Source organism: Nomascus leucogenys, chromosome 6 (genome assembly GCF_006542625.1).
Source record: "Nomascus leucogenys isolate Asia chromosome 6, Asia_NLE_v1, whole genome shotgun sequence".
In the NCBI taxonomy this organism is placed as follows: Eukaryota; Metazoa; Chordata; class Mammalia; order Primates; family Hylobatidae; genus Nomascus; species Nomascus leucogenys.
In genome coordinates this window covers 113083145-113100757 of record NC_044386.1, presented here as the reverse complement: position 1 = coordinate 113100757, position 17613 = coordinate 113083145, and the positions used below count along the sequence as shown (strand labels likewise).

Sequence of the window (17613 nt, the reverse complement as noted above, 5' to 3'; positions counted from 1 at the left end):
TCATAGATTTCTCCAGTTTTCCTCACTCGGGAGCTCCCTAAATCCTCAGAAGGTAATCCCTGACTTAGGCGCTTATGAAACAAATGACTTTAACTTCTCAATTAATGACAAAACTCAAGGAATCCTCTTCATTCATTCAACCACATGGGCTCACTAATATGGAAGAACATCGTTTTCTAAATTTCAGCCCACTTAACAAAAATGATTGTGACCACATCCCAGAAGGTGGGTGCAGGTATATTCTCTGGGTCCTCCCCCAGGCTGGCTGCCTCACTGCACTGACCTTGTGTCAATGGGATTATTTCCTTATTTCCAAGGCTTGGACAAATGAGGTCCTCTGACTCTTCTTCCCAGGGAAATGAAAACTACTGGTCATATTCTGCTGTAGGTTCTTATTTTGTCCTGTCTTCTACTAAAGGCTTCCCTTCACATATGCATGGTTCTACACTAGCCTGTGTTTGCTTTCCTCACACCTGGTCCCCTTCTTTGATCATTCTGTCTTCACCTTTTGTCCCTTTTGACATGTCACTCTTGAATTAAACACAAAATGCATCCGTCTCTCATTCCCCATGCCCCCATCAGGATTCTAGCCCTATTTAACCTGGATTCCAACCACTTAACTGGAATCAAACCTGGATTCCAGCCCCACATAACCTCAGGATTCCAACCACTTAACCTGCTTGCCCATCTTCTGCTTAGTATTTTTCACATCATTCCTAGCCAGAGCAGTTCTACTTCTTATGAAGGTGGCTTCCAAGCTTTACCCTGGAACATTTGTAGGCATAACTTGCCTATTCTAGGTCTCCCTTAATCTCAGTATCTCCTCTGTGGAGATTTCCCTAGCCACCCAAGGACACAAGAGTTAGAGCCCTCACTCCATAATGATAGAACATATGATGTGCTTCACTCTCCTGCACCACTCTGCCTACTGTCTAGCATAAATGCTGCATGGTTTTTGGGGTTTTTTGTTTGTTTTTTTGAGATAGGAGTCTCACTCTGTTGCCCAGGCTGTAGTGTGGTGGTGCCATCTTGGCTCACTGCAACCTCCGCCTCCCAGGTTCAAGTGATTCTCCTGCCTCAGCCTCCCGAGTAGCTGGGATTACAGGCGTGCGCCACCACGCCTGGCTAATTTTTGTATTTTTAGTAGAGACGAGGTTTCACCACGTTGGCCAGCCTGGTCTCAAACTCTTGACCTCAGGTGATCCACCCACCTCAGCCTCCCAAAGTGCTGGGATTACAGACGTGAGCCACTGCGCCCAGCCAAATGCTACATGTTGAGTAAAATATTTTGGCTTCATATATACATTTAAAATTTGTGTAATATTAGGGAAGGTAACTAGAGAAGGTAGAGAAGAGTAGGAAGAAAGGAATACAGTTCATTCCACATAAATGCACCACCACTGGGGTCCCCCCCACCCATCAGTATCGGGGAAGCCTTGCTTTGAGAGTTTTATGTATTTCTATATTTTTGCCAGTTGCCAAGAGTTGAATAAAAGTTTGCCTGGTTCTTAAGCGCTGAGTTACAATGGAATTCCAACAGAGTTACACATGACATCCCACTTGAATGCCCAGCAGGGACTTTAAGGTCATTGTAATAATGAATGGCCAAGAATTAATAGGAGTTGAGCCTTAGGAGCCTTCCTGTGTTGCAGCTGGGCAGAACAGTACTCTGTTCATGGGCTGAAGACACATCTCAGACATGGCCACCACAGCTGTGCTGGGCACAGCTGCCCCTCAAAGCACTGGAGGGTTGGGAGCCTGTTTAAATCACTCTGCCCTCTTCTCTCCTCGGACACATTTCCTTTTACATTATCAACTGCACAACAGCCACATTTGTCTTTCAGAGATGTTCAAGAATGGAGACAGTTTTACCAAACAACATGATCTTCCTTCCCGGGTCTTGACCCCACTCTGCATCCTCTTATCCTCCTTGCTGCCAATACGTCCCTCACTGAACTTTCTTCCATTGACTTTTTCCATCTCCTCAAGGCCTGCATGACCTGCCTCATCTCTAGGCACTGCCAACCGCACCTCCATGGCATGGACACACTAAATCCCTTACATCTCCCTGAATCTCCCACACAGTCTTGAGCTTTGAGCGTTTGCACAAGGGCTCTCCGCTACTGATGCCCTCATGCATCAATTCTTTGCCCAGCTATCTCTTCCTATTCTCAGAGATGCTGATAAGTTTCTTCTGCTTCAGAATTGCCTGCGGTCTGTCTTTCTCCTACATCTCTTCCTGGGCTGATCAGATCGCTCCCAGAATTCTCTCTTACCTCTCCCTACCACTAATGCCACTGAATTCTAATTGGCTATTACTCTGTTTCTCCCTCATTGAAATAGAGATTTCTTGAGGGTAATGACACTATAGTGTAGTAATGAGGAGGACAGGCTCCAATCCAAGCTACACAGCTACTAGTTGTGTGATCTTGGACTACAAATTTAATCACTCTGTGATTCAATTTCCTCATCTGTAAAATGAGGATATTAACAATCCTTACTTTACAGGGTGGTTTGAATGATGTAATTCCTATTCCTTTAGCTCCTCAAAGGAGCTAGTGTGTTTAAAGGGTTTAGAAGAGTGCCTGGCTGGCATGCGATAACAGTTGGTGTTGCTATCATTATTGTAATTATGGTTGCATTTCTCATTCTTAGACCAAGTCAGTGTCTGAAACTCAATAACTGATAGTTGAGTGAGGAAATGAATAAAGAATTATGATGCCCTCCTCATTTTACTATTCATGTTTGCTTTCAAATATGTTTATATTAAACATTTTGAGGGTAAATTCAGGCATCTTTTGCCAATTTATATGAAACCTACAAGAATAAAGCATATAGGCATCATATCTGTGAGCAAAAATTCTTTTTTCCTTAAATAATCGTTATAACTGTAAATTCAATAAAAATTCATCAACTTTGTTTAAAAGTCATTTATAACTCATTTTTTAAACATACACGTTTACTATGCTTATAATAAATGGGCATTCAAGGGCAATTTCATTGGCTATGCAACTGAGAAAACATTAGTATTTAAAGTTGCATATTAACTACTTATATTTCCCGATGTTAATATCATTTATTGATTTCCTTGCATTTTAATGCATAAGACTTTCACTTGGTTTTTAGCACCACTTTTAATCTGTTTACCCATGCAATTACAAAACAATATATTCTTAAAGAAACTAGAATGATCCACATAGACACGACCAATAAAGTAAGAATTAATCCTTAGAAAGAACATGGTTGACACAATTCTAGATTAAAGGGGGAAATAAGTTAATAATTCAAAGGAAAAAATTAAAAACCTTCCATTTATTGGTGCCAAATGAAAACTAAGTAATGCAGAGTTGATAATGTATAAAACAAAACAGACAAAACATATGAATCTACAGTCTTTCTTAACTGGAGTTCCCTTAGAGAGTTTAGCTATCATGTCCTAAGATGGGGGTGGTAAGCTGTGGGTGGACTGTAAATCAAATCCAGCATGTTACCTGTTTATATAAATAAAGTTTTATTGGAATGCATATCATAACCATTCATTTACATATTAACTGTTACTCCTGTTACACTTTAACAGAGTTGAGTAGTCAGGACAGAGACCATATGTCCCACAAAGCTGAAAATATTTTCAACTTTCTCTATAAAGGGCCAGAGAGTAGTACCCTGTCCTAAGACATCCATATATGTGGTAATTAACTTCACATTTATCATCTATGGTGCTACTAGATACGTGTCTTTCTTTGGAGAATTGGAGAGAAAAGTTACTCAAGGCATTTACTAAGTTCTGTGGTTCAGATAGAAAAGGCTCCTTTATAGCACGTTTGCTTCTCTTTTTATTTCTGAATAGGGTAACATTTTAAACGTCTATAATTTGTCACCCAAACTGATATATTTTTGAGTGAAAGGGAACACTAGTAATATTTATGTTGGGGTGACTGGAATAAACTGGGCCATATGGTCACGCCAGTTCTGAGGCACCACCCAACTGTGAAGACAAGAAGCCAACCGAAGTCAGACAGTGCTAACCCAACGTGTTGCTTTGGTTTGTTTTTGTATTTTCTGACCTCCCTTTCTCCCACCCCACTGCCATAACCCCACTGTCCTTGTGGATAGCAGGTCTACTTCAAACACCACAACACAAATTTAGAACTTACTTTTTAATCCTTTCTCCAAAGGAAGCTATTTCCTCCAAGATGTTTTGAACAGTTGAAACAATATCCTGTACCATATAGATTCTTTCAATCAACCCCTTTTTCTCAGATTCCTAGAAAACATAAAAGCAAGATTTAACTCAGTTACTTCATTTTTTATCATGCTGATACAGAAAATACTGTAACATGTTATAATAACGAGGTTTTTACCAATAGAGTGACAAGAGATAAATCATTATTTTACAACTTAAATATTGACTCCCCCCGAGAAAAATCTGTTCACTCACTCAGATGCTACCACTCCTAATGTGCAAGCCTCAGTCGCTACCTCACTGTCATGAGGCGATAAAGGGAAGCCCACAGAACCAAGCGCTGCACTTCCCTGTGGAGGCTGCCGCGTCCCTCGCAGAACTCTGCAATCCCGTCAGTCTGGCTGACTGACTTCCTCTGTCTCCATAGGTGTTCTGAAGCTCACCCTATTCCTCTCCTATCAGTGTTCTTCAGAGATGCTCCCGGCGTGTTGGAGACAGAGGTAGTATGATTCCTAGTACTGGAGCATCTTAGTCAAACTCTGCTGCATTTTTAAGCATGTTTTAAACATATTGCCAGCCTGATGACATTTCATCCATCCTTTGGCAACCACTTCAGAAACAAAGCAAGCAGCTGTGGACATGCTACAAAGTAACCCCACGGTGCACTGCTGGTGGGGCAGCCTACCCAGATTATTCCCTTCCAGGATGATCAGCAATTGACTGTGATCTCCTCATGACATAGAAGCAAACATAAATTCATCTTCCTTAATCTCCAATGCTTCATGTGAAATGGAATTCAGCTTTCTAAGAATATTATCCTTACTTTGCTTATAGAAAACCTTACATGTGTTTTTACCATGCCAGGTAACTAACAGTTATGCAGGTGACTTAGAAATCACTTAAATGTCAGGAGATTCCCTAAAGAGTAGTATTTTTACACTATTTTTAATATTCTGATGCTACGTTCTAGCTCCCCTATTGACTTTGCTGTAACTGGGATGTAGTCAATGAGCTCTCAACTCCTAACTCTCTGGGTCATTACAGCCACTACACCTATTGTATGAAACCTAAAACCTCAAATAGCTCGTACAGAACTTTTTTCCTATATAGAATTTTAGTTGGGTGAAAATTGTACTAAAATGTCAAGCAAACACTTCTAAATTTAAGAGGACATTCCTATAATACCATCTGTGCTGCAAAAGGAAAAAATAAAATCATTTTCATCTTGTACCCTTTGTTCCATCAAACTGGAGCCATGGATCGGGTGAAAGAGAACCACTACCAATAGGGATTGCTGGTAAAAGCACCAAGATGTCAGAAATGTTGAAAAGCACAAACCTCCCTTCTTGCATCTGCCTTTATGAAACTACTTGGCTGAAACAGACAAAGGAAGAACAGAGGCTAGAATGCCTCATTGCCACCCCCTCTCCAGTAAAGGGTGCTGCAATGGTTTGAATAAATTATTACCATCAGGACTGTACTCCTTGATCCATTCATTCTGTGCAGAAGGAAAACCAGGTTCATTGCTTCCTTTTGCAACATCAAACTTTCAAGATACTTTTACTTTTTTATCCTAATTTGAATTCTTTTCCCTTACTCTAATTCCTCAAGCAGTTTGTGTTAAAAATTAGATATGCTGCCAGAGTGTACTAATTCATGAGTCCACTGACATCTATTAATGGGCACAATGGTGAAAACCCAGCTCTGTCTGCCACATAAGTATTCATGTTTATAAAGGAACATTTGAAAGCATGAGGGAATTTGACCCAAAGGCCAAAAGTGGCTTCCTCTTTTCGGCACCATCCAGTTTAGGTCAAAACAGTTTCTTGGAAAATGACTCGTTTCCATGTCATTCAATTTAATAAAAACTTCCTATTTCAATTGTCTGATTTTTTTTCCCTATGAAACACCCAAATAGTGAGGTTCTGGTTGTGAAGAAAGCATGAGTTAGTATGCCAAAATAACGATGCTCACGAGTCCTGTTACTTTATAACGAATTTGATGTTTGGAGTGTTAAATATCCAAAGACTAGGCTAAAGAGTCTTACTGTATCTTTAGTAACAGAATAACTCATCATCTGGACTTGTTTACTTTTAAGAGTAGAAGTAAACAGAATTAATTTTTGATAACTGATAACTTGGTTTTATTATATTGGACCTATAAAACTATTCCATTTTTATTTCACAAATACATTATTTTCAAATAAAAATAGATTTTTGTGCATTCAAATCAATTTGAACATCTGGATATTTAAAAATGACACATGAAGAATGATTATTTGTGATATATATTCATATATTTTAGTCAGTTACTAGCTACAACTCTCTATATACCCATGTCAGGATTACTTTTCAAAAGAATGTACTTTTTAATGGCATCTTTTTATTTCTAATATTTCATGAAATTGTTATTAATCACCTTCAGAGGTGTCATTAAATTGACACCTTAATTGACTCCACTGTAGACCATACTTTTAATAATACTTTCTGAAGCTGGGCATGGTGGCTCACGCCTGTAAGCCCAGCACTTTGGGAGGCCAAGGTGGGCAGATGACGAGGTCAGGAGATGGAGACCATTCTGACCAACATGGTGAAGCCCAGTCTCTACTAAAAAATACAAAAATTAGCTGGGCGTGGTGGCACGTGCTTGCAGTGGAAGCTGAGGAAGGACAGTCACTTGAACCAGGGAGTCAGAGGTTGCAGTGAGCCCAGATGGTGCCACTGCACTCGAGCCTGGCGACAGAGCGAGACTCGGTCTAAAAAAAATAAAATAGAACACTGTCTACGATCACTTAGGTACCTTGAAAACTCACAACAAAAATGTGGTACGTGGACAATATTCTCAATCTGTTTTTAAAATTTTGAAATCTGCATATACTTCATCCCAAATATTTCAAAGGCACCGTATTTTTGTATTCATTCACAGGAACTTTTCCTGTCAAACATTTTTTCAAGACAGTATGCTAGAACATTTAACAAAATGTATGCTGAAAAGTAAATGCCTTCTAAATTTCTATTAATGGTCAGAAGGTATATTTATTGTATTAAAAATCACAAGGATTCTTCCCATAAATTAAAATTATCTAGGTGGGGAGCGGTGGCTCACGCCTGCAATCCCAGTATTTTGGGAGGCCGTGGCAGGCAGATCACTTGAGGTCGGGAGTTTGAGACCAGCCTTGCCAACATGGTAAAACTCCGTCTCTACTAAAAACACAAAACATTAGCTTGTTGTGGTGGCACATGCCTGTAATCCCAGCTACTAGGGAGGCTGAGGCAGGAGAATCGCTTGAACCTGGGAGGCAGAGGTTGCGGTGAGGCAAGATCGCGGCACTGTACTCCAGCCTGGGCCACACAGTGAGACTCCACCTAATAAAATAATAATAAAAATAACCTAAAGTATAACTTCAGAATTTAAAAATTGAATCATGCATAGCATTTGACCTTTTGTGTGTTGCTTTTGTAGAAAAATAAAGTGTTTTTTGGCTATTAAAAAAAAAATTCACTTCCATTCAGAAAAAGCTTCCAAAAATGAAGTTAGTACTTCGGTCATAAAATATTTTGAATAAAACTTTCCAACTGATTATGACCATAATTTAGGGTTTTTTTTTTTCCACAAAAGAGTCCAATTTTGGAGAATGTTTAAGTTAACTGAGATATCTTCAAAGGTTCAAACCTTCCTAAAATGATGGGTAAAGAAGAGAAAGTGCATACTGCCATGCTGATGTTTATTTTTATATGTGATGTATCTTTATCACACAATCTTGTTGATATCCCAACTGTGTATATAAAAAAATCATAAATGTGAACACTACACCTTTGCAAGTGGTGGAACATTATCGCTTGTCTGGATGCAATTAATGAATAATTAGTGCATCACAGCCAACACCAAGTACATTTCTGCCTCATATTTCTTCATTTTGGAGGAATATCTTATTAGTTGCAATATTTGCTCCATCAAAATTTGCATTCATATTATTATAAAGTTAAATAATCCTCAATACTAAATGTTTAAATTTATAGTGGCATTGCTGATGTTAGCAATTACAGTATTTGCAGAGTTAACTTGCAAAAGCTTTATTTTGTTTTCATATATGAGGTAAAAAAATGAAAATAATTTCACAAAGTTCTCTGATATTGTGTTTGCATCCTTGGGCAGGAAGATTAACAGCTACTTGGTCATTTTTCATATATGTACAATGAAATCTTGAAATGGAAAATGATATAAATTAATGTGGAAGAAATAGTCATTTGATCTAAATGAAAAGTCATGCTCCACAGAGAGATCTATCAACATGTATTTTTAGCTGTATGCATTAAAATAATGTTTTCAGAAATGATTTTCTTAGATACTTCCTCTTAAAGTAGCTGTTGAGGCTTCTTTGGCAGGTTTATGACTTAGGTTTACACATGTCAGTGACATGATCAAGTCAAGACCCCAGGATAGAGAAGAAATGTAAACATTTATCAACAACTGTCTTAAGAAATGTACTATCTGTACATGATTATTCATTAAATATGTAATCTTTGTGTTATTTACATATTGAAAAAGTAAAAAAGATAAGTGCACGTTTACTCACTGCAATGAGTAAAATAGTATATTCTAAGAGTGTTCAGACTACTTTTTATTCTCTTAGCAGGAAGGCTTAAATTATGCAAATATTTAACATACACCTACCCTATCATTTCGTATCTCCCTTACTAACCGTTCTGAATAGGCGGTTTGAAAGCTTCCTGAATCTTACAGTCCCTGGCAGTGGCCACAGCTTAACGGGCCGCTAGACATCACATGCTTTCTACCACTGCCTGAAGCAAGAAGGGATTAGCTCATCTGAGAGCAGTTTGTTTTATTATGGACCACGCAAAAGCTTTCCTTTAAAGCTGGATGTTAGTCACTCAGCCCCTGAAGAGAGTCAGGAAAATAGAGATGGGTCATTCCTGGTTGTTAGAGTTAACCTGGTGTTAGTCTCTGAGAACTCTGGTCACAGTGCATGCATCTCACGGGCTGCTAGTAATGACCACAGAAACAGCTGAAAGCTTAAATTGAAAGCCTAAGCAACGCATCCCACCTTGTTATAGTGGAAATATTAAATACAATAGTTTTAAAATGAGGATACTTAGTAAATGAAAACTTTCTGGGAAAACTGGGACCTGTGGTGAACCTGAATCACTTTTTCCTAAAATTCTTTAGTAAAGAAAGGAACCAGTTATTTCCAGAGTATCTTCTAGACAGGGAGAAAACAAAACAAAACAAAACAAACAAACAAAAAAATGTTTTTTCACGTTTCCACCCCTTCCTTAAAATGCATTTGCTACTCATGTGAGAGAGGGAAAATTTCCATCTGAGCTCAGGTATCTTTATGGTTAGCGATAAATGTAGTTTTCACTCTCTGAAAGGCTTTAAAGATGGCCTTTCAACAATGTGTGTTTATCAAGGTATGGTAGCTTCTATGCTACAAGAAGATCATATTTTTGTAGCTTGGATGCTTCATTAATATCTTCCATTACCCTCTTTTTGGCTATACACTGCTTGAACGGGGGGATCAACAGGTAAGACCAGGCTGTTTTATCTGGTCCTGTGTTCTTAGCACCAACAACTGTGGTGAGTCCATCCTCAGTGTTGCTACAGTGCTTGTTTGATGGAGAAACAAATGGATACAGGAAAAAAAATAGTTTATCAGGTTTATAATAGTATTAATTATTTACATCGACCCAAGAAATAAGCAAATGCTTGCAGTTTGAGAGAAGATTCTAGGCCTTATAGAAGAATGACTGAAAGGCCCAACTCAAGCTTGATGGCTTTTGTGAATCCTCTTCCTAAGGATTCCAGTCTATGCTGACTATAGTCTTTGTTCTCTCAATTTGCATTATACCTCTATCATTTTAATCATCCTAATAGCAAATGCTCTTTTCACTCTCTGTACTGCAAAATTTCTCTTTTAAAATAAGATGCTATTGATTTTATGGGTCTCTTCTATCTAACAATATACCAATGGACATATCACAGGATGTATTACATAGCCTTTAGTATTAGTATTTCCATGTATAGGAAACTGAAGTCCAGGGAAGTTAAATGATGTTATATACAGCAGACCATGGAGTCAGAGAACGGGGTTCAACTCCGGTCCTGTCATCTACTAGCTTGGTGATCATGGCAAGTTCTTTACCCTTTCTGAATTTCAATTCAATATTTGGAAAATGTAATCATTGTCGTTACTCTGATTGGAGTGTAGAGAAAATTAAATATTATCACATATGTAAAGTACCTAGCATATTCCAGGCGCTTCATAAACACCAGTTCCTTCCCTTCAAGAAGGCAAAGCTACAAAAGAAGGAACAACCTTTTGTCTAGTTTAAAGAATACTGGGGTTAACTTAAGTTTCAAAGAAAATGATCTTCCAGGACAAGTCTACTCATGTTGCCCTGAGTTGTATGAAAGATCATCTGCAGTTCCATCTGTATCATGCTGGCTTTATTTACACATTTCAGATTGAACCAGGGAATGTGGCGATAACACAGTTTAGCAAACACAACATTACATCTGCTGTTGCTACCAAACTGCCTAGGAAGAGTAACAGTGATTCATTCAGAAAGACAGAACTGCTGTCACATGTGCTTCTATTTTCCCTTAACATATAAGGCTTCCAATTTGCAGACGGAAATGTGTAATAAAAATAGTGAAGGCCACTGGTGTGATTAAATAAATGAACAAGATTATTATGGCTAAATACATAGTTTTATAGTCCTATATTTGAAAAAGAGGGGCATCACTTCTCATTACAAATGTGAAAAAATGTGGAGGCATAAGTAAAATTCACATGCTTTAGGGGTCTACTTAGTGAGCAGGCCTGCATCACCAAATAATGAAGAGATGAAAGCATGGAATTTTTCAAATTTCATAAGGTTTCCTTGTCTTTTTTAAACACACAATAAAAAAGAGTAGCATTCATTGTGAGAAAAATAACAAACTAACTTGGTAACCTAAAAATATATGAAGATGAGTACAAGCCCACTGTTTTTCATTATTCATTTATAAAATGTTAAAAGGATTGAGTATTTTTGCTAACTTTTGTAAGCAGTTGAACTAAGAACAAATAAGGTGTCTGCGTTGTAACACAATTGTTCTTTTTTAAAAAAGAAAAAAATTTTAAAAATCAGAAGGCAAATCTTTCCTTTCTTAAGGCCTTGTTGCCATTGGGCCTCCAATGAGTATAGCACTGTAGGTGCAATAAACTAGCTTCGAGCCTCTGGCAGAGAATTAACATCATCAAAATGAATTTACAACTAAGAATTAATTATATAATCAGGATGTTACTTTAAATCTCTCCTACATGTTCTGATTTAGAAAACTTCTCATTTCTCTATTAATTCCCTAAGCAAAACTGGAGACAAAGTCCTGAAAATTGACCATGTCAGAAAAAATCCTTTTGACATGCTTAAAAACTGAGTAGTATTTGTCACAGGATGAACAGAATTCTCAGAAGAGATTAATGCAAAAATTTTTATCTCAAAATCTTCCCAGTAATTTCAATCATCTAGACTAAAGATGCAAAAATATACCTTTAGACTTTAAACAAGAATATGTTTGGTCTGTTTCATCCCACTGAATATTAAAAGCCTATAATTTGAAAACTTGAAGAATTATAAACATTAGAAATAGATTGAGTGGCATTTAACACGAGAAAAAGCTTAGCATCTGTCATAACAAAGAACAAGCAGCAATATTTCTGATACATGACATTAAAAATTATTCTTTGGGAATCCCAGCAATGCACCAGCAACTGTCATTTAGAATTTCTTCCCATGAGGCATTTTGTGGGCATGCAGGGATGCGGACGCATGCGCGCACACACACACGCACACACACACGGAGTCAACTCCACAGCTTGTGCTATTAAAATGGAGTGGGGAGATCTGTACTCTTTCTGGAGTGTACTTCTTTCTCAAGTAGTTCTTTTGCGCTTTGGGAAATGAATATAAAATAGTATTTGGATTTTGAATCAATATCATTTCTAAGTGGTTTTATATTGCTCTATCTGCTCATTACATAAAGCACTTACACAACTGCACTGGTATTTACCAACTTCTTTTTTGTGGCCTGCAACATGAATATCATCTAGTATCAAATAATAGGGTTGAAAAAGTAAAAGGAATAAACAATTGGCTCAACGGGAAGATACTCATAAAATACAACTGAAAAATTGGCAACAGATTAGGGAAACAAATATTTGGAACCTAGACCCTTGAAAGATTGATTTCTCTGCACTAAGTGACAGAACACCATGCCACCACGAGGGAAGCAGGGCTAATGATTTTCTGTAACTGTAACTACTGTAGATAAATATACCAGGAGTGGCAGTTGCTGGTTTAGCTGTGTGAATCCTTTAGTTTTCTCCCAGGTACAGTAAAGGCGTGGGTATGAGATAAAATATGTACGTGATTCAGCAATGGAACAAGTTAAAAAATTATTATTACTTTCAGATTCAACTCAAACATCACCTTTTAGAAGTCCTGCCTCACCTAGCATTTCTCCTCTGTTTCCCAACATAGCATCTATAACAACATTACAAACCGTGATGAAGGCAGACGTCACAGGGCACTGGGATTGTTTACTTTGAGCACCTTGTGTATGGTTGTAATTTTTGTATTCATAGAGGCTTTGGTACAAAGACATCAATAAATGTTGGGAAAATAATGCAGAAAAATGAACCAATAAATTAATGACAGGTTTCCTTCACAACAACAGAGCATGCCAAAAATAAGATTTAGACCAGAAGAGATGGGTCTGAGTGTTGCCGCTATCCTGGCTGAGAAATCTCAGATATGTTACGGAAGTTCTCTTAGCCTTGGTGTGTTCATTTATAGACAAGGGAACATACTATGAAACTTAATATTTTGAGTACTGAATGAGCTACTGCATATAAAAGCAGCCTGCAAATTAAAATATTAATATTTTCATAAATCTAATTGCTTAAATCTTACTTGAAATAGCCTTGTTTTATTATTTTTGTTTTATAATACTTTATTCCAGTGATTACTTTTCCCTTGAAGAAAAAAGTGGTATCCCCCCCTTTCTATCAATTATCTCATAAACTCATTGGATAATTGGGTGAGTCACAGTAGAAGAGATGAGGGATTTATTTATTTTGAGATGGAGTCTCGCTCTGTCGCCAGGCTGGAGTGCAGTGGCATGATTTCGGCTCACTGCAACCTCTGCCTCCCAGTTCAAGCAATTCTCCTGCCTCAGCCTCCCGAGTAGCTGGGACTACAGGTGTGCGCCACCATGCCCAGATAATTTTTGTATTTTTAGTAGAGACAGGGTTTCACCATGTTGGCCAGGATGGTCTCAATCAGATTTATTTTAAATACAAAAGACATAGCTACTATTTTCAGAAAACCAATCACTTGTGGATAATCAGGCTGCAATATCCAATGTCTTCTACCTTCTCATGATGTGACAATTCTAAGCAATGGGAGATGAAATATCTAGATGCAACACAGGTTGATCATCCTTTATCCAAAATGCGTGGGACCAGACAGAAGTGTTCTGGATTTCGGATCGTTTTGGGATTTGGGAATACATGCATCACGCTGGCTGATCATTCCTAATTTAAAAATCAGAAATCCAAAATGCTCCAATGATCATTTCCTTTGATAATTAGAGCTCAAAAAGTTTCCAATTTTGGGGCATTTTGGATTTCAAGTATTTAGATTAGGGATATTCAATCTATACAGACTACGAAAAAATCAGCGCCTCTGATGAAATTTGGTCAGACAACGCACATTTGCTAAGAGAAGGATAGGTAATTCATCTAATTGGGTCTGGCATATCACAGTTCATAATATTTGAGAATAACATACTACAATCCTTAGACTAGAAATCAGAAAGATCTATTTGTACTAGGAATATTAGTGAGCTTGATAATAAGTAGGATGCTCTGAATAATGTTCCAGAAGGCCAGACTGATAATATTTCTGGATGACTTCTAAAGGTTATGAAGTCAAAACATTTTTAAGAATGAGAGTTTGATTTTTAAAAAGAATATTTAAGCAAGTTGATTTGCCAAAGGACTACAGGAAATTGGGAAGGCAACCCCCTCTCATGCAAAACATGCATAAACTGATAATTAAGAATTGGCTGGAATCCACTTCACTATAAAAGGCTTGAAAGATAGTATGATAAAAATGTTAGCAATTAAGTCATTTCATCACTAAAAACCATATTAAATCAAATTAAAAGGACTTAAATTAGAATTCCCATGCACTTTATTCCCCCGAAAATTATCCATAAGCAGGTCTTTTACAATATGCCCTGTATATAAATTGTATATCCCTGAAGGTGAGTGTGTGCACGTGCAACTGTTGTTAATCATTCAAAGATACTCTCTGGCTTTTTATTTTCTTAAAAATACAACACTTTATCATTGTTAAGTATCACTGCTTATGTCACAGTTTAAAAAATTACTAATCTAACTAATTTACTGTTTTAGACATTCTTAAGAAAGCACAAACAGGCCGGGCATGGTGGCTCATGCCTATAATCCTAGAACTTTGGGAGGCCATGGTGGGCAGATCACATGAGGCCAGGAGTTTCAGACCAGCCTGGCCAACATGGTAAAACCCTATTTCTAATGCAGAAATTAGCCCAGTGTGGTGGCACATGCCTGTAGTCTCAGCTACTCCAGAGGCGGAGGCACGAGAATCACTTGAACTTGGGAGGCAGAGGTTGCACTGAGCCGAAATGGCACCACTGCACTCCTGCCTGGGCAACGGAGTGAGACTCTATCTATCTCAAAACACACACACACACACACACACAAATGAATTATAGACAAAACTACTCTCATTGTTAGATTGTAAGAAGACCTCCTCCATCTGGTTAGGATATTATAGATCATCTCCTCTCTCTTTCTGGCACAAGGAAACACAGGGAATGAGGCACAATGGACTTAACCACATCATCCAAAGGACTCTACAGGTTAATTCACAGTGAGAACTCCTTCTAGATACATGCCATGCGCTTCTCCCACTAAGAAGGCCCTGTCTGGGTAATGAGGAAGTGACTAATCAATTTAGAGGATGGAAAATCATTTTAAACACTGAAATTAATGGTTTAAAGTGTACTTAAATTTTAATGATGACAAACTAATTTGTGAAAATAGAATATAGATACAATATCCATTTGTATCCTTCCATTATAATATGCTCCTCAATCAATCAACAAAAATGGATTAAATGTTTCTTATTTTCTTAAAGGAAAATGTCCATATCTGTTTTTCATCTACAACTGATATAAAAGGGTCATATTGTTTTTCATAAACACCGTCAGGCAATGTGACCTCACTGAAGATCCTAAAAGGACAGATCATTCAAGTCCTATTTCTGACAACCTAGTTATGAACAAACCAACCCACAATACAAGCCTTAGAGCACAGTTTCTTTTTGATAGCATTAAGCAGGGCTTTTTTTTCTTTTATTACATGCCCTTATGATTCCTTCTTCCTGATGTTAATAGAAAATGCTGAAATATTCTATGTAAGTGATTGTTGGGCTGGAAAAAGAAAGAAACTCTAGTGCAAGTATTTATACCTTCTGTAATGAAAACAAGATATTATTGTCTTGCATGACCTTTCCTAAGTATGGGATACAGCATTTTACACAATAGTTTCTTGGTTCATGCTTCAATTACTGACCTTTACTGTGTAGAAAATTAATGCAATTTTCATTGTAATCCATCCAAACAAATAAGGTCCACATGGAAGGATTCCACATATGGAATCTAATACAAATAGGAAATGTCAAACTGATTGCTGTTGGCTGAACTTAGCTATTATCTGTTTGTTCTGGAGTCCCTAGAAAACTAGATTTGTAACAAGTAATTTCTTACATGAGCCATCAGGTATTAGAAAGGAGGACTTCCTCTCTTCAAAGTTTAGCTTGTACATTTCATCTCCTAAAAGGCAAAAACCTAGTTACCTGAAAGTTCTATGTTATCACTGAAGGTCCACAAAAGAAAAGGCAAAATTGTGAAGTCTAATCTGGTTTCTAATACAAGTTACTACCATGAACTTTTCACAATGCTAAGGAACAAGGGGTTACAGTGATGTCATTTTACAACAATCCCTGTTCCAGACAATAAAAGAATGACAGACCCCAGACAGTGTCCTGGTCTGTGCATCAGAGACAGGCAGAACATGGCAAAGCATTCATCTCCTGAGGAAGTTGTGCCAACAGGCCCCGGCACACTTTTATCTTCCACAGTCGTCCGTGATGGTATTTGGTGGGAAGGAGCACTGGCAATTAAAGAGTGTCACCTTCAAGATGGATGGTTTGGGTAGAAAGGAGTTTCTCTCCTCTTCTGGTTTTGAACAAAATGGCTATGTGTTTATAATTTGTAAACAGTTCATCTCTCACTGAGTGTGTTACAGTTCCCAGAAGCATGGTCTGTCATGTCTAACACACAACAGAAGCCAGAAGGGCTCAGTGAGTAGACCTTTCTTCCAGCTCACTATGATGGGGAGTCACCCAGTGACTGTATGTCCTGGTCTATGACAAGCACATCTTAGTGGTGGAAGCTGATCTGCACAGAGAAGAAACCAAGTTTTGTAATACATATGTGGATGTGCACTCAAAAAGTCTGAAAGTTGAAGATCCCTTTAGTTTACAAATCCCTTACAGAAGGAAGAATGAAAAGAGATGGACAAGGATGGAAAAATTCGCCAGTCTTTCCTAACAATAGAAGGGTTGTGTTAAGCAGAAGAGGCATAAACAGAAGTCAACATCTCATTTTAGATTTATTCCTCTAGAAGATTTCATAGAAATGTAAAATTGGGAAAGCAAAACCACCATGATTATATTTGTCTATTAAAAAGTGCTATTAAAATACTATAATAAAAACATGTTAAGAATGAACTTTCCCTGGAGGGAAGGAGGAGAACCCTAATGCCAGTACCCTCAATGGGGGACAGGTTGGCACAACTGCTATGGGTTGGGCCATGCTGAGATGAATGCAACAGCTCTCAGGCTTATCCCTATGGATGCTGCTGTTCCAACTCTTTCTTCAGTCATTCTTGCCCAGAAAGGTTTAAAGCACAGACCAAAGGGCTGTCTCTCCAGACCTTCAGTTAGCTCTTCAAGTACATCAGTGGTAGACTAGACCTTGACAACCACTGGTCTAGACTATGACCTGATTTTGTTGCTTGCCAGTCACTGAATACCATGTTTCCATTCATCTTCTTGTTGGATACTCTCCTTTATTAGATGGGCCAAAGACACATGGTCACCGTTATTCCTAAAGGGTGGGGGACATCCTCTTCTACTGGTAGTTCATTTAAACAGGCTTGGCCAAACAGGAAGATATCTTCCTTTCATCCAGGCCTTGGTTTATAAATATTTAGAATTTTGCCTAATGTGATGTTACGATACAATAAGAAA

At 37.9% G+C, this 17613-nt stretch overlaps 1 protein-coding gene across 1 annotated transcript in view; it reads right to left on the bottom strand.

Annotated features, from left to right (window-relative positions):
• Positions 1–17613, bottom strand: part of MCTP2 (multiple C2 and transmembrane domain containing 2) — a 257936-nt gene that overhangs the window by 21605 nt on the left and 218718 nt on the right. Inside the window, exon 20 of the mRNA XM_030815066.1 lies at positions 4155–4264. Within this exon, the coding sequence (XP_030670926.1) occupies positions 4155–4264 (110 nt within the window). The remainder of the gene's footprint in view (positions 1–4154; positions 4265–17613) is intronic.